General features: G+C 40.0%; 1 protein-coding gene across 6 annotated transcripts in view; it reads right to left on the reverse strand.

Moving 5' to 3' along the window:
* Positions 1-1,220: 1,220 nt before the first annotated feature.
* st7 (suppression of tumorigenicity 7) overlaps positions 1,221-23,872 on the reverse strand; it is a 131,503-nt gene continuing 108,851 nt past the window's right edge. For 3 of the 6 annotated variants that reach the window (XM_003221216.4, XM_062982400.1, XM_008111171.3), the window contains 7 exons: positions 21,754-21,868; positions 17,461-17,533; positions 15,755-15,857; positions 12,354-12,504; positions 8,755-8,847; positions 7,317-7,456; positions 1,221-1,543 (listed from right to left, as the gene is read on the reverse strand). In XM_003221216.4, the coding sequence (XP_003221264.1) occupies positions 1,448-1,543; positions 7,317-7,456; positions 8,755-8,847; positions 12,354-12,504; positions 15,755-15,857; positions 17,461-17,533; positions 21,754-21,868 (771 nt within the window). In that variant the 3' untranslated portion in view covers positions 1,221-1,447. Of the gene's footprint in view, positions 1,544-7,316; positions 7,457-8,754; positions 8,848-12,353; positions 12,505-15,754; positions 15,858-16,554; positions 16,694-17,460; positions 17,534-21,753; positions 21,869-23,872 lie in introns of those variants that run through there. The other 3 variants (XM_008111170.3, XR_010006693.1, XR_010006692.1) reach the window with 3 other exon arrangements.

The following is a 23,872-nucleotide window of genomic DNA, read 5'->3' on the forward strand; positions in this document are numbered from 1 at the left end:
ATAGTTGTGTTTTTGTACGCCACTTTGAGTCCCATTCATGGGAGAAAAGTAAATAATATCATCATCCTACATCTGCATATAGTTCCATGCACAGTTTATGTCCTCCCACTGTCCAGCAGGTGATAAGCCCTGGAAAAAATGGGAATTAATTCAGATCCTTGAGAAGCAGCTGGTCTCATCTGCCTTTGTCTTCCCCAGAAGCACAGAGCAACCAGATGCCCATCATCTGAATTATGTCTCATATCTGCCCAACATTAGTAGCAAACATCCCTCCCTGATCTGGACAGCTGCTCAGTAGTAAAAGGCTTTTGGATGGAGTGCAAGCCTACTGCTTATCTAAAAAGGGACTGATGAGTACAGAAGCTGCATTTATGCTTTGTTTAGTCAATAACGGGATGCTGGTTGTAGATCTCTAATATTATTTCGTGAACTCTAGCAGTTTGATGTTGGGCTATAACTAGAGACCATGGGATTTCTACATGGAGATTAAACCCATTGGATAGTCCTCAGCAAGTCTCACGGTGACTGCAAGGCAGGCTTTTCTGTGCTTAGTAAGTCAGAAATAGCTTGAACGCACATAACTGCAAGAGTTTCTACTTTGGTGACCTCAGATATCAGTATTTTGTCACTAGGGCCAGAATCCTGGAGTACAACTGGTGAACCAGTGGAACTTACCTGTGTGTTGACTTACCAGATTAGTTTGTTTCCTCTAACTGAGACTGACAGTATGATTTAGGTTTAAGATTTCCATGCATCAGATGTTAAAGCTATTTGTTTGCATACAGAAGATGGAGTAAAATTTGTTTTTTTGTTTGAAAAAAAAACATTAGACCTTTTCAGCTTTTCATGTTGAAGAGCACAGTGCTTTGGGTCTAATATTTCTTGGGCATTACAATAGAACATGGCAGTAGTGGCATTAGCTAATGTGTGTAACTACATTGATCCTTTGCTCTGGATCCAAGTATTCATCATTACTAACAGCGCAAGGTCTGTTACATCAAATCAATATGGTCTATTCCATTGACTTTCAGTCTTAACGGTTCTTTAAAACATAAATGCTTGTATTGTACAAATGACTGAAGTTTATTTTCCCTTGCCTATTCAATATGTGGTCAAATTTCTGTCAAAGTAGTGTTCGCATGCATCCCTTCATGATGGAAGGAATTCAAATGAACAGTGGCACAGGAAATGCACATAAAAGAGTACAAGGACTGAATTGCTGCAATACACAAAAGGTTTATTTTTTAAAGATTTTTTTGTCCTGTTTTTTGAAAGCAAAATAGAATAGAACCAAACATCAATGTATTTTGTACAACAAAAAAATATGATAACAGACAACCCATGAAGAGCTTAGAACGGCTTCCCTTTTTTAAAAAACATGCTTTCTGATAGTCAACAGTCAGTTGGCACAGAAAATGTCATGGCAGTCATTCGGAAGAAATTTCCTTCAGATTCTTGTCAACTGATGCCAGAGACTGGAGGGAAGGATGCTTTCCACTTTTTCCATCACAAAGTTCAACGGGGCAAAAAGGGTGCTCAGGAACTGCAAAGTTAACAGACAAAACAAGTAGATCAACCCAGGAAATAATGGTATGTCATATGGCAGTATTACAATTAGGTCTTCTGAAAATGTGGAACTTGGAAGTCTTCCCACCTAATCTTAGACAAGGGTGAGGAATGCTGGATGTTGGAGTCAAAAATATCCCTGTCCCTGTATTGGATTGAATGGGTCTTGTAGTCTCTTCCAACTCTATGATAATCCTGTTCGATTTCATGTACCAATATTGCGAGGAGAAAGTTTCTGGCAGTGGGTCCATCTCCTGATCCATCCCATGTGACATTATAGCAAGGAAGGCAGATGAGGATCTGGAGGCTATAGCCTGGTTCACCTTTACCTATTTATTGTGGCAACCCAGGGGGCAAATCTATTTGAAGACGATTTGAGCAAATCTATCTGAGGAATGCAAGAAAGAAAGATTCCCTTTATTGGGCTTTTTTGGTCACATGAAAAGCTCCATTATTTTTTTTTCAAGCATTTGAATATTCTTTCTATCCCTATATCCTAGTAATATATTTTGAATTTTGGCTACAATACATCTGAACATATTCCAGTTTGTACAGCTTAAAACTTCAAAGAAACATAACTTGATGAGGATGTACTACTTTTTCTCTTGGTGCTTTGAGAACTGGATGAGGACATGGGGAGACCAGGACTGGACTTTAAGCAAGTCACACTTTCTCTCCCTCAGAGGAAGGCAATAGGAAGCTCTCGCTGAACAAATCTGTGATAGATTTCTCTTAGGATTGGTATAACTTGGAAATGGCTTGAAGCTGCACAGTTCTTTCCTCTTGATGATACATATGAAAAGAAAAGGTCCAAGGTCCACACACCTTTTCTAAAGCATGATCAAACTCAGTATGGGTGCATCTACACTGTAGAAATAATGCAGTCTGACATCACTTTAGCCCCATGGTTCAATGTTATCAGGGCCGGCCGGAGATATTTTTTGATGTGAAGCGGGAGTGCTGAAAAGCGCCCCCGCCACCGGCGCCATGGCCCCGCCCAGCGTGCCCTGGCCCCGCCTCCCACGCTGCGTGGGAGGCGGGGCCAGGGCGAATAGTGAGGGGGGGCGGGCCTGGAGAAACCTCCGCTGAAGTCTGGCCTGCTAGAAATGGCCAGACGGGCGAGCGGGGGTAGCGTGGGAGGCGGGGCCAGCTCTGATGCCGCTCCCCCCCCCGCCCAGCGTGCCTTGGCCCTGCCTCCCACGCAACGTGGGAGGCGGGGCCAGGGCACGCTGGGCGGGGGGCGGGGCCAGAGCTGGCCCCGCCTCCCACGCTACCCCCGCTCGCCCGTCTGGCCTTTTGTAGCAGGCCAGACTTCAGCGGAGGTTCCTCCAGGCCGCGATTGCGGCCTGGAGGAACCTCCGCTGAAGTCTGGCCTGCTACAAAAGGCCAGACGGGCGAGCGGGGGTAGCGTGGGAGGCGGGGCCAGCTCTGAGGCCGCTCCCCCCCCCCGCCCAGCGTGCCTTGGCCCCGCCTCCCACGCTGCGTGGGAGGCAGGGCCAAGGCACGCTGGGCGGGGGGGGAGCGGCGTCAGAGCTGGCCCCGCCTCCCACGCTACTCCCGCTCGCCCGTCTGGCCTTTTGTAGCAGGCCAGACTGCAGCGGAGGTCCCTGCAGGCCGCGATTGCGGCCTGCAGGGACCTCCGCTGCAGTCTGGCCAGCTAGGAAAGGCCAGACGGGCCAGGGCGCACTGGGCGGGAGGCGGGGCACCGTCAGGGCGGTGCCCCGCCTCCCGCCCAGCCTGACGGCGCCCCCCCGGGCCTGCGCCCGAGGCGGCGTCGTCAGGGGCCTCAATAGTGGGGCCGGCCCTGAATGTTATGGAATCCCAAGAATTGTAATTTTATAAGGTCTTTAGCCTATTCTGCCAAAGAATGCTGGTGCCTAACAATACTGTAACTCCCAGGATTCTTGAATTATTGAGCAATGGCAGCTGAAGTGGTATCAAACTGCATTAATTCTACACTGTAGATGTGCCTATGATGGTTAATAAATTTTGCACGGTTTTCAAACTCTTCTATTTTTCACTGGCTGCCTTCCTCCTTGCTTGCATACTTTTTTGCTGTTCTATTCTAGGCACTCATCATAGCTCTCAATTTTGCTTTTCCCTCTTGCTTTCTTATTTTATTTTCTTCAGTTTGTTTTTTAAATTTAAATATGAAAAAATCATGTTTCTTGAGTAAATTCTTAAATAAGGTTCTTCCTTTTTATGCAGTACCATTCATTAAGACTAGCTTATGACAATCCTGTCTTGTGATTATTACAAGATATATTTCTGTCTTACAGATTGGCAGTATTAAGACAAATGGGATAGCAAATTTCATTCCATTTCCTAAGGATCTGCAAGAAACCCAGCTAATGAAATGCTGCACAAACCAAACTCAATGCAAATTACTTTCTAGAGTGCTGAGTTTCTGTTTCGGTTAAACACATTTCAAACAATAAATGTTTCACGGAAAACTCTAAGGTATACATTATTGACCTGGATAAACTGATGAACGAAGAAGATATGTACCGGTAATTATCTTTCCAAAAATATGGGCCTTTGATATGAAATTAAAACTATAGGAACTGTCTCATAAATCATTATACTAAAATAGAACGTTGGGAAATGATTTTGCCATATGGTGACTACTCTTCTGTAGAGGAGGGAAAATGCTTTAGGAGATTCATCCATTAAAATGACATTTGAGCCATTTTAATTTACGGATCTTAATACTATGCCAAAACACTTCATGTACAATACAGTTACAAAATAGGTCAATATTATACAGCTAAATATAAGCCAGCAAACAGTGGCTTGCCTACGATTACCTAATAACCTAGTTTGGTAACCTAGTGTGCTTTAAACTGCGGTGAAATGTAATCAACAACTGTTTGGTTTAATAAATTCTTGGGTTGGGATCCTACTAATGCCTCGCTCTGATGTAAATACTATTGCACTAACTGTTGTACTGTTTAGCATTCTGCTTAAAAGTGGCATCTTGATCAAGGGTTTATGGCACAGGAGTTAATGTTGTGATATGGCAGTAAACACCACATGCACATATTTACTTGAATGTAACATGCCATCAAATGTAATGCACACCTTTTTTGAAGTGCACATTACACAGAATGGGTTTAACATCAAACATCAGGGAAGGAGGCAGCTTTGCACAGTTCCCAACCGGCCTCATTCATGAGGCCTTCAAAAAAGGGGACCTGGCCAATTGGGAACAGCCCAGGCCTGATACTCGGGGTAGGGGGGAGACCTTGAGGGTTGTCTGAGAGACAGGATGTGCAGCTGAGTCCTGGTCCAGAGGGAGGTGGTGAGGGCAATGCTTCCTGCTCCTTTGACCTGAAGGCCCTGCAGCCCCTCTGGCTAAGCAGTAGGAAAAACTGGGTCACCAGCAGGTGTTCTTCCTCGTTCTCTGGGACCAGAGAGCCCTGAGGTCACTGCCAAGAACAGCCTCTTCACCCCCCTTGTCTCCCTGTCTGGTCTCTAGGTCCTTTTCAGACAGGGGTTTATATGCGCACTAGCAAATCTAATGCCCATCTCAACTTTGGTGTACCTTGTGAAGTCTGACTTGGCCATGGTGGTCCACACCTTAGTTACCTCCAGGATGGACTATTGCAATGCACTCTACGTGGGGCTGCCCTTGAAGACAGCCCGGAAACTACAACTAGTCCAACTATCGGCAGCCAGATTGCTAACTGGAGTAAATTATAGGGAGTGGTCGACCCCCCCCCGGTCGACCCCCCCCCCCCTCCTCTATTGGCTTCCGTTCACTTTCCGGTCCCAATTCAAGGTGCAGGTACACCTACAAAGCCCTGAACGGTTTGGGACCCATCTACCTTTGTGATCGTCTTTGCCCCTATGAGCCTGCACGATCCCTTTGATCCTCAGGGGAGGCCCTCCTCTTGTTCCCTCCACTATCGCAGGCTTGGGTTGCTGGAATGAAGGAGGCCTTTTCTGTGGTGGTCCCCAGCTTTGGAATTCCCTCCCTAGGGAGATTAGATTGGCCACAACCCTGTCTGCCTTTATTAAACAGCAGAAGACATGGCTATTTCAGTTTGCATTTGAATAATTCACCAACATAATAGACCCCTTTACCAAGACATTACTTCTTAGCACTTTATTCCTTCCCACCCTACCCTATCCCATATTATCCCAGTTGACTCTCTGACACTTGTTTATGCACTTTATTAAAAGCTTTCGATATTGTGTTTTTATATGCCCGACCCCCTTTATCTCTAGTGGTTGATGTTGTATTATTACTCGTTTGTTCTGATTTTATGTGTTTATACTGTATTTTTTTAAAAATGTTTAAATTGTTTATTTAATTTGATTGATGTTATTGTTGTTTTTGTCTTGATATTTTTTGTAATTGTTTTACTCTGTTTTGTTTTGGGCATTGCCCCATATTAGCAGTCCTGAGTCCCTTCAGAGAGATGGTGGTGGAATAGAAAATTAAAGTATTATTATTACTATTATTATTATTATTAGGCATTGCAACTGAGCCAAAACAGATGAACATTAGACTTGAGTAAATATGGTAAGATTTTCTAGCTTTCTTAATTCAAGTTGTCAAAATAATTTCATAAGTAATCTGCACCTAAATACAGCCTAGGTATCTGTCAAATTAGTGACACTCCACAATCACATATTTGCATATTCAAGATGCAGCCAAGATCACCAAGGCCGCTACTATATTGCTATATAATCCAGATTATCAAAGCAGATATACCACATTAGCTACTTTGAACTGGATTATCTGAGTCTACCCTGCCATATAATCCAGTTCAACGCAGATAATTTGTATTTTATACAGCAATGTAGAAGGAGCCTGAGATTATCAATGGTGGACAGAAAAAGAATGAAGACTACTACAACATGACAGAAAGAACCTTGGATTACTGTGCAATTACACTACGTAACATGATTTTTGGTCCTGGATTATAAATGTAATTTCCTAACTGGTTCTATCATTAAAACATGAAAAAAGTTTACTAAACTGCAAAAACTTGCACATTTGCTAGTTTTTTAATGAACATCTCATTGAGTCTCAACCAATTCAACAAAGTTTGTGGGGGCCACAAAAGCGAAGTTTTTGGAGTATAGCAACTACTTTAAAAGTAAGTACCACACATTAAGCAGGAATAACACTTTCAAACCAGGCACAGAAAATTTTTCAAATTTTGTTAACATAGTGTAATAAAAGGTTCATATCAATTACATCATCAATACCAAAATTCAGGGCTAGACTCGTATCACCAAAGTGAATCGTGTTCACATATTACCACAGTTTCTGCACAACCGATGGTCCTCTAGGTGTTTGTGTCTCCAACTCCCAGAAGTCCAAGCCAGCTTGTCCAATGGTCAGGAATTTTAGGAGCTGAGGTCCAAAACACCTGGAGGGCCACCAATTGTGTAGGCCTGCTCAACATGATGTCCATGCTGGCATCAGATCTGGAAGCATGTTACAGGGTTGGTCCAAATCAGTTACCTTCACCAATACTGTATTCAGAAGCATGAGATGTATAATTGCCATCTTTTGGGGGGAATGGCACAGCTTTTCACCAGTGCTGTGTGGTCTTCTGAACTGGGTATATTTGGCTAAATACACAATCTATTAAGGAATGGGCAAGATGGTGAACAATCCTGAACAAATACTCAATTCAATGGCTCTCCTCTCGGTTTGGGATGAAGAATGGTATTCTTTCTAGACACATCCAGACTCCTCTAACAAATGAGAGACAGAAGGGAAAACTACTCACCGCTTTTGCGAAGACTCCCATTAGCTCTGGGAACTGGTGTGTCAGAAGGGCCAGCATTGCTGTGAAGGAACATAACCCAGCAGTGAAGAGAATAAAGAATGGAAGCTCCTTCTTGGGGTAAACTGAGACTTCATGGAATGCTGCAAGAAAAGAGGAATGCAAAATGGGGCACGTGCCAAGAGAGCTTTGAACCTTATTCCTTTTGCAGTTTCTGGGACACAGTACACTAAAGACAATTTCACCCTAAATATTCCATCTTGAATATTTTTCTAAGAATTTTTTTTTAAATATATTGATGGTCTTACGATACATCAACAGACCATAAATAAGCCTCTTAATTCTCCCTAACTCTTCCTTTGCTTCCCAGACCACATTGGGAGATAGCTTAGATAAAGTACAATAGAATATATTAATAAATCATTTTTAATTTTTTTTTATTTTCAACATTTATATCTCGCCCTTCTCACCCAAAGGGACTCATTTCCCTACCTTTACAAAAGCAAAATCTTTACTCTCATATTAATGTTATAATACATGTAAGTATTGCTAAACCATACCTATAAGATTCTTCCACTTGCCAAAATAGGTTCAATTGCCTCTTGATTAATTTGTTTTTTAAAAATCCAATGGAAAGTATACTAAAGAAACTATTGTTATTTTAAAATATCCTTTGATATTTTTATAATATCTCATCTCTAGAGTCATCTCTAGATATATTATTTTATCACCCACAGTATATTTATTGTACAGTATTCAACTGCAAGGGACATCTGCAGCAATATCAGTTTTCTTAGTAAATTGTAGAAGTGTCTGAAAGCCTTGATGGCGCTCCTTCCTAAAATATTTAAAATAGAAATGTTCTCTCTCACATCACCTCTCCACCTACTTACTTCCTCACCAAATGGAACTGGATATACAGTATTATTACTACTGTTATGGCTGTACAGTCTGTCTTTAAATTCAGTGAATCCACAGCAAAGTTTTGTTTCTCCACTCCTTTCTGCTCTCCCTAACTCCAGCACTTAGTTAGAAAAAAGGTTGGAAGCACATAGATGTCAGCAATAAAAGGATGGCTGTTAAACATAGGAAGCCTTGGCAACCCTCACAGTTTGTGAGCATAACACCAACCAATTCTGTGGTGAAGACCAAAACACCTTTTATCTTCCTCTCCTCATTCAAAGGTTGGAAAAACTGCTTTTAGTTTTGTTCCTTGGCCAAAGGCAGAAACTGCAGCCTTGGTCCCATTTTTTTTTATTGGGTGGTGATGGCAGAACATTTTCATTATTCCTCAAAGCTGGGCTCAATGGTGCAGGAAAGAGCAAGATACTTTATTATTTCCAATCTACTGCAAATGTTTGGGGTTTTTTTCAGTCAAAGATGTATTTCGCTTGTGAAGGCCAGGCACAGACAAATGGCTTTTTCTTTTACTCATACTTACATGGAAGCAATTCTCTGTCTGCTGTTTCTGTACAGATGGGGTAAGGGTAGAAAAGATGCCCCTTTTCCAATGGGTAAGGGATCATTCTGAAAGCTAAAAAAGAGGAAACGGTCACTTTTATACACTTAATAAAGAACCTGGGTTTAATTTATAAAGCACTTTCAGTACATTTTTCATAAAACTACAGCTAGACAAGAAAATGTTTTGTTGCCAGTTAATCAGTGTGTTAATACTGCAATCAAATATGCCATTTTAGATTAACTATGACACACCGGTAATTTCAAAAATTGTTGAGGCTTTCAAAACACTGAAGATATAACAGATTAGTATATAAACAAACAGAAAATATTTTCAGTTAGAGGCAATAATCACATATCCAATACATGATAGTTGGTTGTGTAAAATTCAAACTAATTTTCCTGTTAAATTCCAATGTAAATAATTTTAATCCAGTTATACATGTTTTTTTTTCTATGGTTCAACATTTACATACAATAGAAAACAAACTTGTCTCTTTGAGAACATGCGTTTTCAAGGGACTAAGGATGCATCTATGTTGTAGAATTAATGCAGCCTGACATCAATTTACTCAATACTTCGGCAGAGAAGGCTAAAGGCCTTGTAAAACTACAGCACCTATGATTCTATAACACTGAGTGATAGCAATTAAAGTGGTGTCAAATTGCATTAATTCTGCAGTGTAGATGCACATTCAGTCTTAGGACAGAAACAAATATGGAGTGAGATAACATCCTCATTACGCTGGCTAACATACATATTTGACCTAGTTTTTGAGGTAAAGAACATATGCCGCATGCCAGTCACCATCTGTTTGCCCACAGAAAATTATGATAACCATATCTAATTAATTAGAGCTGATGCAGTTTATCCAATGCAATTTTCTGAATCAGTGTCCCAAATAACCACCGGAACAGGTCTAAAAACTAAGACACCGAGATTTTGTTGTTGTTGAACTGTTATCTTTAATTCAATCCCACAAATGTCTATTTAGAGGTAAGATACCACTGATTATAGTAGGATTTACTCTGAGGAAAGCACATAAAGGATTTCAGCCAAAGGCATACAATGAATGCACTCTTAAAAACTGATTGGAAGAGCATTATCCTTGAATATATCAGCCAGAACCCTGTTGGGACATTGTGTGCTTCTAAGAAGGCTTCTGTTCATAGGAAATAGAAGTGTGAAGATACACAACATCCATATCCTGTATGGAGCTCCTATTATGAAACTAAGTAGTAAAGCTGGCAAAAAGCCAATCAGGACTGGTTAACTATGATCCCCAATGCGCATCAGGTCCACTGCACCTATCTGATGTCCCATTAGGCATATTCACAATTCAGTATTTATTTATTTACAAAATTTCTATCCCACCCTTCTCACCCAAGGGAATTCAGTACCTAGATAATCCTAGTACCTTTGCAGCTTAGTTAAATATTTACAAATTTGTCATATAGGTCAAATAGGCTTCTGTCGATCGTGTTTAATTCCAACCTCATAAGAAAAAAGGGGGATGAGAATCCAAACCAAATGTAGTTGTTGCATACCATATGAGTTATATCAGGCTAGAGCCCCCATCCGAATTTGTATTTGGTGGTGGTCTCCAATCCAAACACTAACCAGGGCTGGCCCTGTGTAACTTCCAAGATCAGATGAGATTTTGAGAATATAGTATGAGCTTTTTTCCACTCTCTCAGAATTCAAATTTAGGATTTCCATTCCAATGACTGACATGGCACTATGCCACTATGCTTGGCAGCTGTTTGATGAGGAACAGATGGCACTCACAAAGACAGCAGTGCATGCAATTGTGCTGGAATATATTGTGTTGGAGTATATTTCCCTCCCTATAGCTTTTTTGACCTAGGAATCCACCTTGGTCTTCATCCGGTGGCTGGAATCCTGTTGGTTAGTGCCAGCCGGAGCAGACCCATTCAATGAATTATTGAATGGTAAGTCAATACAGGTAAATCCCATTGAGTCAATGGGTCTGCTTTAGATAGGGCTAGCAACAAAATTTAAGTTGGTGTTTTGACTTTTCTGTGTTACTGCTACAACATTGTACATCTATGTACAGTAGAGTCTCGCTTATCCAACCTTCACTTATCCAGCGTTCTGTATTATCCAACGCAGTTTGCCATTTAGTAGTCAATGTTTTTGTAGTTAGATTTTCAATACATTGCGAAGTTTTGGTGCTAAAACTGGTAAATACAATAATTATTACATAACGTTATCATGTATTGAACTTCTTTTTCTGTTGTAAAACGTATTTTGGTGCTTAATTTGTAAAATCATAACGTAAGTTGACATTTAATAGGCTTTTCTTTAATCCCGCCTTATTATCCAACATTCTGCCGGCCCGTTTATGTTGGATAAGTGAGACTCTACTGTATATATTAAAAGTCAAAATATATACGTATCTGTATCTATGTTTGTATTTTTTCCCCCAAAGATGGCTACTACATCCAAAGAGCACAGTGGCTCTCACCCATGATGAATCTGAACCAAACTTGGCACACACACCCAACATGACCAACATAAAATACTGGATGGTTCTTTGGGGAAAAATGTCCCAGGATGGTGGGAGTTGTAGTTCACCCCGCATCCAGAGAGCCCTGTGAACCCCACTGATGATTGATCTGAACCAAATTTGGCACACATACCCATCATGACCAACTTTAACCGCTGGTGTTGTTTGGGGGCAATGACAGATAATGATGCGAGTTGTAGGTTATTCCCATTCATATGTATTTTCTAATGGGACCATTCATAAAATACAAAACCAAACAATGACTACTTCTACTATTTCTAATTTTTGTTTTTTATTCGTTCAGTCGCTTCAGACTCTTTTTGACCCCATGGACCAGCCCACGCCAGAGTTCCCTGTCAGCTGTTGCCACCCCCAGCTCCTTCAAAGTCAAGCCAGTCACTTCAAGGATACCATCCATCCATCTTGTCCTTGGCTGGCCCCTCTTCCTTTTTTCTTTCTTTTTCGCCAGCATCATTCTCTTCTCTAAGCTTTCCTGCCTTCTCATTATGTGGCCAAAGTACTTCATCTTTCTCATTACAAAATATCTAATCCTGGCATCAGCGGGTATCTAAGCAGCACATAATATATGTACTAAATGTAAATGTAGTCTTTTTATACTGAAGACTCTCCTTCGATGAACAGGAATAAACAGGACAGAGCACTTGCATGCAGTGAAGCCTGTTTGTACAGGAAGACATTGCTAGACTAGGAATTAATACACATGACTTGGAATTGTGCAAAGGCATTCCACTGCAAGATGATGTTCCTCTGTTGACTTGCAGTGACCCGATGAATTTCATAGGGTTTTCTTAAGCAAGGAATAGTCAGAGGTGGCTTTGCTCATTCCTTCCTCTGAAATATAGCCTATAGCATTTGGTACTCATTAATGGTCTGCCATCCGAGTACTAACATGGGTTGACCCTGCTTAGCTTCCCAGAACAGACAGAATCTGGTGCCTATTGGGTATTTCAGCATATAAAACGAGAACACATAATCAAAGCATTCAGCATTTATCTCTTGGTGTATGCCTCTTAGAAAGTGAGTTACTTACTGCCTTCCCACGTACAATGTAAGAGATTCAGCGCTCCCTCGACCCGTTTCCAGTGCTGGAGGTGGAAGAAAGCATAAGCTATTGCTTCGCTGTCGCCTCTCTTCAAAATATGTTCAGGAGGCAATATTAAGCTTTTCATTTCTAGAAGGTACTGCAACAGAAGGACAGCACACTATTATTTCAAGGGCATGAACGCACAGTCCTCATTTCAAGCTTTGCAACAGACAAGGCTCTAGCTGAGCTTCCTGCAGTGCAAATGTGGCAATTTGTTAAAAATTCTACCATATCTGAAATTTCACCAACTTCATTGGATGTTAAATTACAGAGCTGTCCACATTCAGTGAGTTTAGGGACTTGGGTCCCCATGGAGGTGAAAAACTTCAAATTGTAAAAAAAAACCCTCTCCAGGCATTTCTATTTCCTCCAGCATGACATTATGGTAAACTTTTGTAAGCCTAACCATAGAATCACAGGAGGACCAAGAGAGTCCTAGAAATGTTTTCTCTCAAGTAAAGAAATAGCTTTCCCAAAGTAGCTGACCACAGAATTGCACTGAAGGACGTAGAGATTGTACCTGATGCACACCTGCAATGAAGCTATAGATTTAGACCATGATGCAGAATCTCAAACCATGTTTGTTTGTTTTATATTTCTATATTTCAAGGCTTCATCTCTATTTTGAGAACTGTCCAAAGAACTTTGCTTACAGGTATTCAACAGTATAGGTAAAGGTAAAGGTTTCCCCTGACGTTAAGTCTAGTCATGTCTGACTCTGGGGGTTGGTGCTCATCTCCATTTCTAAGCCAAAGAGCTTAGACACCTCCAAAATCATGTGGCCGGCATGACTGCATGGAGCGCCGTTACCTTCCCGCCGGAGCGGTACCTATTGATCTACTTACATTGGCATGTTTTCGAACTGCTAGGTTGGCAGGAGCTGGAGCTAACAGCGGGCGCTCAAGCCGCTCCCGGGATTTGAACCTGGGACCTTTCGGTCTGCAAGTTCAGCAGCTCAGCGCTTTAACGCACTTCGCCACCGGGGCTCAAACAGTATAGAAACAAAAACAACAGAATGGGGAAAAAGATAATAATGAGGAAAAAAACCAGAAACCATGTGATGAAATAAATTTCACAAGAGCAAACACACAGATTCCATGGGTGCATCTCTACAGTGTAGAATTAATAGAATTAATTAATATTAAAGGAAATTAATACAAGGATAAGGCTTTCTTTACACTGTAGAATTAATGCAGTTTAACACCACTTTAACTGCCATGGTTGCCAATTGAAGGATTGTAGCTTGGTGAGGTAACAGCTCTAGTTGGCAGAGAAAGCTAAAGATTATGTAAATCTACAACTTGCATGCTTCCATAGCATTGAGCTATGGCAGTTAAAGTGGTGCCAAACTGCATTAATTCAACGGTGTAGAAATAATGCAGAGTAGAATCTGTTTCTACTCTAGCAGGGACTAAGAATTAGTTTCAGACAAGGTTTATTTGGAATAGTTTTGGCATTAACCATTTATAACTAGAAATGTAGAAAAAGATATTTAGATAATGAAAGTGCTTTACAGTTTGAATGAATGATCTGAACTGGATGCAGGATAAACATGATGGGACCGCTACCCATTCATTTGAATGTACCCCAATACGGCTTTAATGCTTCTATCTAAGGCTACAATCCTACACCTGTTCAACTAAAGTAAGTCCAATTAAACTCACTAGGATTTACTTCTGAATATGAATCAGTTTGTCCTGTAAGTAATACAGATAATGCATATATGTTCCTACAAAGATTCTTCTTCAGAATGGTTATTTGTAATGTCTAGCAAGTCATTCAATATATAAAACATTTCAGGGGATTAGCTTAATATCTAAACAACTGATTACTTTTTTTCTGAAACAATTCAGCCATTGCTTATCAGCAGATGTAGCTTTAACAACAGAACTCTACTGTCATAGGTATTGTGTGGATGCTACCTCACAAAATCCAACTTCTTGGAAGCAGTGCCCCAACCAAAAGGGTTTCCAAAAGGTACTGCAGACTGCAACCCTAGAGAATGACCAATGTCGTATTCTCCAGCAGGTTGGCTTTGCATGTGGAACACTTGGAATATTGGTAAGCTTCTTGATTATTTAATTTTCCCTCTTTCCAGTATTAGCTAATAAGGCAAACTAGAATTGCTTTAGTGGTGAGAAATTGTTGGTTTTTTTAAAGGAAAGAAATTCAACAATTAGCAAACATGCTCTTTAAAACAATGGCAACACACTGAATAAATCTGAGATGCTTTTGAAAACACAATTTTTTCCAGCGGGAAAGGGATTCATTTTGAAAATCCATTTTATTGTTATCCTGTACTTGGTAAGCTAAAAAATATATATTCTCTGAAAATCTATCTATTTATAATCAATATGAAATGTTGTTGATCTTGAAATGACTATTTTTGTCCTAGTCTGCAGTCATTTAATAATAATGGTTCTATAAGCTTCCAAAAGAAAAATAAAAACCTATCTTTGCCAACCCATTGAAAAACTTATCTATTCATTGTTTATTTAATTTATACCCTACTATTGAATAAATAAGAGATGCTGTTCTCGAAATCTTTATTTTTGTCCATTTGGAAAGGGACTGAGCCATCATTTTGAATCTACCAACTACCAAGTGTTGTATAATCAAAGAAGTTAAACTAGAGAAGGGTCTCCAATATCTAATTATTTTATACACAACTATTGAATAAATATGAGATGCTGCTCTGATATCGCTATTTTTGTTCAGTTGGAAAGGGACTTGGTGCACTGTAGACATTTCGAAATTCCTTTTTTTTATTCCACATTCTGGGTTAATTTCAAATAAATATTTGGCTCTATTAGGTATTCATTTTCTTCCCTGAGACAGGCAGCTTAGAGACCCCCAGAGTCCTACTGCAGTTGCATCTTGCAAGCAGGGCCTGGCAACGACCATACATTGCATTACTTTTTCCACTAACTTTCATATTTTGCCATCTTGGTGCCTCTACCCTAAAGCCTATTTTTGGTCCAACCTCTTTATTTTTGAGTGAATATCTTTTCTAAAAAACATGGGGTCCAGGAAACTGGGGCAGGGGAAGCCACCATAGTTCCTCTTGGGAACCTGTGTAGCATAGAGGCTTACACAATGCACATGATATCAGTGATGGTCAAGAAATAGTCACTCCATTGGCGGCATCCAATGAAAAAAAATTGTTGGGAGTTGCTGGATATCTGTGGAGGGATACATGAAGGAGACGTGTCCTTTTTGGGTTTATGGAGAGCTCTCACCCTGATTTTTTGCTTCCAAGCAGAAAACCTTGAAGTCTCATTGCGGTAACTGCCCACTCCTTCCTATTTATCTTGGTTCTTGCTTGGAAGAATAGAAGAGATACTTACTTTTGGCACATGTGGATTGAATTCTACTGCTCTGTGAATAGCTTCCACTGCATTCATCTCTGCTGTGCTCAGCCCTCGTCTTGAAGCTGCCTCTGGAGAAAATCTATGCAGAATCAAAGGAAAACAGAGGTACGGAGGTCAACATCAGCACCAGAAGAATGAAGATAACAAGTTTCCAACAGACCTCACAACCTCTGAGGATGCCTGCCATAGATTTGGGTGAAACATTAGGAGAGAATGCTTCTGGAACATGGCCATACAACCCAGAAAACTCACAGCAACCAAGATATAAGTAGTCAGGGTCTGTGAAACCAGTGTCAGCAAGTTTCCTTAGCATTCTCCCAATCCTCTAGTGCAAAAGGACATTCTACGAGTAACCAAATTAGATTGATGAAAAATCCCAGCAGAAGTTCGACGAACAATCAAAGATGGTATTCAAACAGTCACATTTCTCTCATTCCCTTCCTTTCTCTTCTAATTCTAAATTTGCTTTATGTGCTTTTTGGTTTTTTTAAAAAAAAACATGAAAAAGTCTTGGGGGAAGGAAAAATGATGCCAGTAATTATTCAAGAGTGGGGAATTTAAAAAAAAGGTTTTAGGAAAAGTTTTAGAGGAAGTCTCAACCCAAAACCTCTGGGACAGGCTGAGATGAAAGATTGGTGCAGAAGCAGTAGTGGGTGATCTACTTCCGACTGCACCTGTTCCTGGTAAGGGGGGTATACCCGCAACTGTGGGCAAATAGGATCTGCCCCAGTGAGTGGGGAGGTATGGATACCCAGACCATGCAATCTCTTTCTCACCTCACACAACCCACGGCTAACTCCATAGCTGTACTTGGCAGGCAGACACCACAGGGAAAGCTGTGACAAACCTAGCCCTGCCCTCCCAAGCTGGAGTCGCTGTGTAGGGAGGAAAGATGTTGCAGTTGGTACTGGCGATCTACAGGACAAAAAGAATGAAAGAAAAAAAATTACTCAGGTCTTGAAGTGCATAGACACTATTCACAGCAAAACTGCCAAAAATAAAAATAAAAAAGCAGGAGGGAAAGCAGGCTTTCCCATGCTGCTTGGGCCACACTCTCAGTTCCCAGGTCACATGTATGTGATGTGACACCATTACCTTAGGATTTTAGTGCTTCCACCTCAGCTCATCCTATATATGGCACTGTGGATTCACCCAACCTGCGGACTCCCTGCGTCTTTTCTCAAATTTGGCAGCAGCAAAATGGGAGGAAGGCTAAGGATGCTGCCCCTAACAGACCACAACAGTAATGTATTCTTTGCCTGCCAGGAACTCTTACACTCGGGCTCTCTGCCACAATGAAAGAACAACTCCCACACTCCCAAACACACCATTATTGACCTGCTGGTTGGGAGAAGATGCCAGAATTACATTTATAGTATTTTTCGGACACAAGAGGAAGGCAGCCAACAAAACCCCATTTCCTAGTTGTGTGGGTTATGTTCTGAACCAATGCAATAATATGTAGACACTGATTGCTGCTGTTATTTGTACATACATATGAAACTTAAGTGACATTAATTATGAAACATTCTAAAACACAGAATTGTATACTTCTGTATTGTATACATTGCAGATTTATGACAGCATAAACTTCTTCTTGCTAGGGTGAGGAATCTTCAGCTATGAAAGATGTCAAACATTAGCCAAGTTCATAGACTACATAGAAGTTCTTCTGGACTTACTTGTCAGAGACGGCTCTTGCTTTGAGAAGAGCAGCTGTGTAGCATATTGTTGCTGATTTTGGTAGACTTATATCTGTGAGAGGGAAAGAAAAGTAAGGACCTGTTCTTAAGTTTAACAAAATCAAATCCTGCAGCTCATTATGATGATTAGATTCTTTCCATTACTGTTTTAGGATACCAAAAATTTAAATTACTATATATACTCATATATGTCGACCTTATGTATAAGTCAAGGGCAGGTTTTGGAGGAAAAATTGTGGATTTTGATATGTTCCATGGATAGGTCATGGGTAGTTCCATGGAGAGGGGAAAGCAGCAATGTTGGTATGGAAGCGAGCTAACCCTGACTGCCCCTGCCATCTCTCCATCCAGGCATTCAAAAAGGCAGAAGGCATACAATGGCAAAGAGTAGACAGGGGTTCAATGCTTCTTTTAGGTTTTCCTGAGATGGACTAAGCTTGTGGCTTCACCACATGCAAGTGTAACGTGGTGTTGCTACCTGATCTTAATATCAGGTCAAGTGTCACGCGAATGTAACAAGAAATGGCAAATCATGGAAATGTATGTTATCTTACAAATCATATACTTTAAAAATATAAATGAAATATGTTGTGACCCCATACATCTTATTATCACAACTTATGTATGTCTCTGTATCTCTTATGACGGGTCGTTTAACCTCCGGTTTGCTAGTAAAACGTAATTACTGTGTCACGAAATGATGCTGGTTCCAAAAAGTGTATCACCAACATAAATTATTTGGAAAGCTCTGGTTTAGATACTAAAAATGAGCTGCTTGGGGAAAAATGTGTCTTATTTATTTATTTATTTATTTATTTACAGTATTTATATTCCGCCTTCTCATCCCGAAGGGGACTCAGGGCAGATCACATTACACATATAAGGCAAACATTCAATGCCTTTAACATAGAACAAAGACAAGACAAACATAGGCTCCAAGCTGGCCTCGAACTCATGACCTCTTGGTCAGAGTAATTTGTTGCAGCTGGCTGGCTGCTCACCAGCCCGGGCTCTTAAATGAGAGAACATGTAAAGTGAAGGTAAAAAAGATTTTAGCTTTCTTCACATACATGGTTCTCTTTTAGATTACAGTAAGACACATCCTCAGCACCCATGTAAGATGTGACTGAAGCAAACAAAGAAATAAATATGGTGGCACTGTAATGTCTACCTAAGCCCTTAAGAGTTCCTACATTGAGTCTCAAATATATTTTGTATCTAAACCAAGCTCAAATGTCAAAGACGAGCTTTTGTTCCCTTCATGTTTCAGGACAATCACTTATAATAAAACCTGTGCATAGTCCATTTTCTATATACAAGCAAGATATCTTGCTAATACGTTTCCAGAAAACACTGTTACATGAACACTGTAGTCCTTTGGGAAAACAGATCCTTTGAGAAACTAAGATATTAAGATCTCCATTTTCACTTCACTGCTGAGGTCAGAAGCTAACAGAACAAATTCTTACTGAGTACCATTAATAAAAGCTGCTTTAATGGAAAACAATTTGATGTTACAGTAAGGCCTGGAGATCAAGAATTTTTTCATAGACGGGAAGCCCCAAGTTACAAACACAGTAAGTTCTGTAGGTTTATTCTTAAGTTGAATTGGTATGTAAGTTGGAATAGATACATTTTAAGTGTAACTCCAGCCACGCACACACATATATAAACACATAAGCTTTGTATAACATAGGGAAGAGTAAACACTCATGTGCTGTTTGCTTTGCTGTCTGTGCCCATTCAGAAGTTCACCTCACTTTCTGTCCCTGTGATAATTGGATGTTGAAAAATTTGGCTTATTGTGGAAACAAGGATTGGTTATAAAGCTTCAGTTGAGACATCTTTTCCCCATGATACCTCTTTCAGAAGTGAATTTTCCTTCCGAGGGCTAGATTTCTCTCACTTCTTATTGTCTCGTCCCCATTCTTAACTGAGTCATTTGTAAGTTAGATATTTGTAACTCATGGACTGTCTGTACTGTGAATTCTGTGGACAGTGAATTCACTTAAGCAAGTTTTAATTACAATAATAACAAAGACACATTTTTAACCTACAGCAGAGCTTTCCAAACTGTATGCTGCGACATGTTAGTGTGTTGGCTGAAGTGTGTAGGTGTCAAGCAAACGTAATGAGAAATGACAACTATCTTGGAAATGTATGTTATAATCTTATAAATAATATATTTAAAAATATCAATGAAAGGTTTTCATGAGACATATGGTATCCTCATACATACTGTTATTTCTGTATGTGTCCATATCTCTTATGAAGGGTTGGTTTAACCTCTGGTTTGCTAGCAGAACTGAATTACAGTGTCATGAAATGTTGCATGTCTAAAATGTATGTCACCAACATAATATATTTGGAAAGCTCTGTCTTATAAATTTAAATTATCTGGATATATCGTAGGTAGATGCTACAATTTAAGCATCTTGTCTACAGTGGAAAGTCATAATGGGATTATAGCCAACAGGCTGCATTGCATAATTGACTGGTTCCATTTGCCAAATACTGGATACCACTGTAGTATCACTATTGCTAGATGGTGATGCCATTGTTCTTTTGCACTTGACTGGAACATGTCCTTTGTTATTAGCTTTTCAGTACATAGAGATCCATTTGGTTTAGGCATTTAAGACTAATTCCTTCCCAAATACACAACTTTGGTTACCAGAAAATACAACATGAACTTTACTGACATGTACACATCTGAGCTAACTTAAACTTTATGTCTTGTTCACCTTACATATTTTGTTAGACCACGGAAAGCCCAATAAATCACATGTTAAAGCATATGATGCGCTAGTAGATTTTCTGTTTTGGATTGCACACCTAACAATTGCATAGCTTGATAAAGGGAATGTGTGGGGGCCCAGTAGCAGGAACAACATGTTGCCAAAGAAAATTATAATGTTTTTGGAGTTCATCCACTGTCACTCATGTTTTTCTCCTTTAACATGATCTCTGAATTTATGCTCAACTGCATTTCTACCCAGAGGCACATTTTCCCTGTAGAAACTTTGCCTAGTGCTTCTATAGCAAAAGTAACAAATTATAGAAAAATGGCAAATAAGTATGCATGGTGACAGAAGCCCAGATGTAGATTGCTCTCTCAGAAAGAACGCCCCAGGGGCAAATTTTGCAGGAATCTAGGTTTTTCTGTGTAATAGGTCACAGGGAATGGGGGAGGAACACTATGCAATGTAAGATTATACAGAAATGTATGGATAGTGATCTTGCCAGAGAAGTATTTTACATCAGATGCTTGGCAGAGATCCAAAGGTCATCTCACAAATATGGATGCAAAGAGAAACCTGACACACAAGAGATGTACTAAATCAGCTAGCCTAATGACCCAGCACTGCATCCTGAAATATGGCTCATTCTTAGGGTTCCTTCCAAATTTATATTGTAGTCTGAGGCTACTCTAAGCCTATTTAAACAGGAAAACACACACAAAAATCTCAATAACTGTATTATGCAGGCCTCTGCTGTACCTGCAGCTCCTAATCTAACGCTAGAATTAGACGAGACCTCTAAAAATGCCTTTGTTTCATTACAGTAAATATCTACCATCTGACACAATATTTCTCTGAGTAGTTTGTAATAAAAACTAAAGACAAAACAAACCTGCCAGGGAAAGTAAAACCGGGAGGAAAAAAAACCTAATGGCTAGGAGCAAACTTATGTTCCCTATTCATGTCCAGTTTTTCATGGTTAGCACGTAAGAGGAGAATATCTCTCTTTCCTCCCAGCAGAACTTCATTTCTCCTTGAAAAATTACCCCAAGGAGACTTATGACACAATCTGGGTATATGATCAGTAGAAAAAAAAGAAGAAAGTACATTTCTAATTTACGTACTTCTCATTTAATCTTAAGAGATTGTTATGCCAAGATGGAAAGTGTTTGTGAACCTACAAGGTATATGAAGAAGCCAAGATGACTCATAGATTGGGAACTATTTGCATCTTCAAGTTCATTCTTACTAGAGTCAATCAAAGCATTATGCAGCCAAGAAAAATGGAAGAAAGAGGGAGAATGTTATCTATCCATTTTTATGTTTCTATGTATCTATCAACTTACTCTCCAACACTACCCCAGCAACAAGTTTTCTACATTACGGAGAATATGAAACTGTATGGTGAAACCTAGAAATTCTTAACATCAGCTGACATTATGACTATAGATGAAGACTAGAAGTGATTTCATGATAGGAGGCTGTTCTCTCTTCTCTCCACATTCACAAAGTCAGAGATATTTATACTCACCATCATATTTTGCTAAAACTGCCTGAACATCTGCATACGCTTGTAACTCCAGCAGAGCTTCTAGCAAATTTTCATGGATGTTGAACATGCTAAGAAGAGGAAATTCTTTCATTAACTGCAAAAATAAAGTGGAGAGCAGGGAGAGAAAAGGGTTTAGATTTAACTGAGAACCTGCAGCACCAAATATTTAGTTCAGCTAAATATTCACTGACTAACTGCCCCACTATAATAAAAAAAGGTAAAAAGTCACTCCATTTGTGCTCATTTTATGTAACAATCTACAATTTAAAAAATACAAGAGGGCTTAAAGAATATATTTTAAATACACTCTTTTTTGTATTTGATCTGTGCAGCAATAATTCTAAATGCATGACGGATAATAACTAAATATTGCTGTTAAACTGAGTTTACATGGTTGTGGGCCACCATGTAAAAACAACTTTTAAGTCATTTCCACTTAAATCTGGTGCTGGAAAAGAGGACAATACATTTTGGAGTATGTTGATGATAAGATAACTTAGAAGCCAATGGAAGCACCAAGAAGCAGAGCCATTTCTCCTACTTCTATTGAACCTCTCAAAGAACCCAAAAATCTGATCCAAAGAGATGGTGGGAAATAGAGTTAACTCCCAGCGCTGCAACAAAGAGGGAGAGGGAATGAACATCTGCCACACCGTCCCGCTAATGCAGTGGTTCTCAACCTATGAGTCCCCAGGTTTTTAGGCCTACAACTCCCGGAAATCCAAGCTAGTTTACCAGCTGTTAGGATTTCTGGGAGTTGAAGTCCAAAACATCTGGGGACCCACAGGTTGAGAACCACTGTTCTAGTGCCATTGCCAGTCTGGATTAAAATGAGTTTGGGGAATTTACACTATATCCATAGTGGCTTAAAGGCACCATCACTGAACACATGGAAATTTTCATATGCTGAAGGACATCTCCTTTACTATCACTGCTGCTAATTTTCTAGTTCCAAATCCATACACTGAAATGAAGAAAGCACCAAGTCCTGCCTCAAACTGTGCTACAGTGACAGAAAATGTTATACTGCTATTTTTAAATTGTTTTAAATGTGCAGTCCGCCAGACAATAAAGAAAAAGAAAACTATAAAGCTGAAACGTGCTGTCCTTTATCCGGGCGAACTGCAAATCCCTATAAGCTGTCCTAAAAATATTGAACGACTGAGTCTGGAAAACTTCAAAAAAAAAGGAAGTTTATTCATACAAAGTTGTAAACTTGGCACAGATCTTAAAGTTACAGAAAATGAAACAAATTTCTATAGGTTTTAGTTACAGAATTATCCCTGGTTCCAGAAGGCAAAAGTGATTATAAAACCACTACACCCTAATCACGCTGTCTATATTAGAAGGAGAAACTCTTTCCTTCCCTATCTTTACAGCAAAGATTAGTTCTAGAAGCGACGGAATAACCTTGCTCCTCTAACTAGATTTTCTATTCCAGATCAGCATAATTCAATACTTATCTAATTTGGATAGGCTTAGATTGGCCTGGTTTTGAGGATGATTTGTCCCAGTTAGCTTTGCACAGCTGCAGCACGTTGGAAGACTATAGCCAAAATGAGGCTCCAAAATGGAGACTAGACCCTGGTAAAAAAGGGCGGTCCTAAGATGTTGTACTCTTTGACCAACCATTGCAAAGAAAACTGCAGCCAGCTCTTGCAGACTCCAAGCCACTTTTCCTGGGCTTTTGCAGCCAGAGGCTGAAACAAAATGTAAAGGAGGGAAAACAAACAAACGACCAATAGGTAAGGCAAACCATCGTCCTGGGGGACGGAACACTCCCCGCTTAAATTCCCAGGATGTGGGAATTTACCACCCCAAAATACAAACACCTTTGCACATATGACAATACAAACACTAGAACTTTAAACATCTCCAATAAGCAACACGAGGTCACTAATTGGTCTGTCCAAAATGGACACTTTGTCTCTGTTGCAAGTCTTTAATTGAACTTTCCTGACCTTACCGTCCGGGCAAGGAAAGGTCTTTAATACAATGCCCATGGGCCACGCATGATGGGGCGAGTCTTTGTCCTTTAACAACACAACGTTGTCAACCTCAATGTTGTCCTGTGGGCTTTGCCAGATTCTTCTAGCTT

Source organism: Anolis carolinensis, chromosome 5 (assembly GCF_035594765.1).
Source record: "Anolis carolinensis isolate JA03-04 chromosome 5, rAnoCar3.1.pri, whole genome shotgun sequence".
Classification (NCBI taxonomy): Eukaryota; Metazoa; Chordata; class Lepidosauria; order Squamata; family Dactyloidae; genus Anolis; species Anolis carolinensis.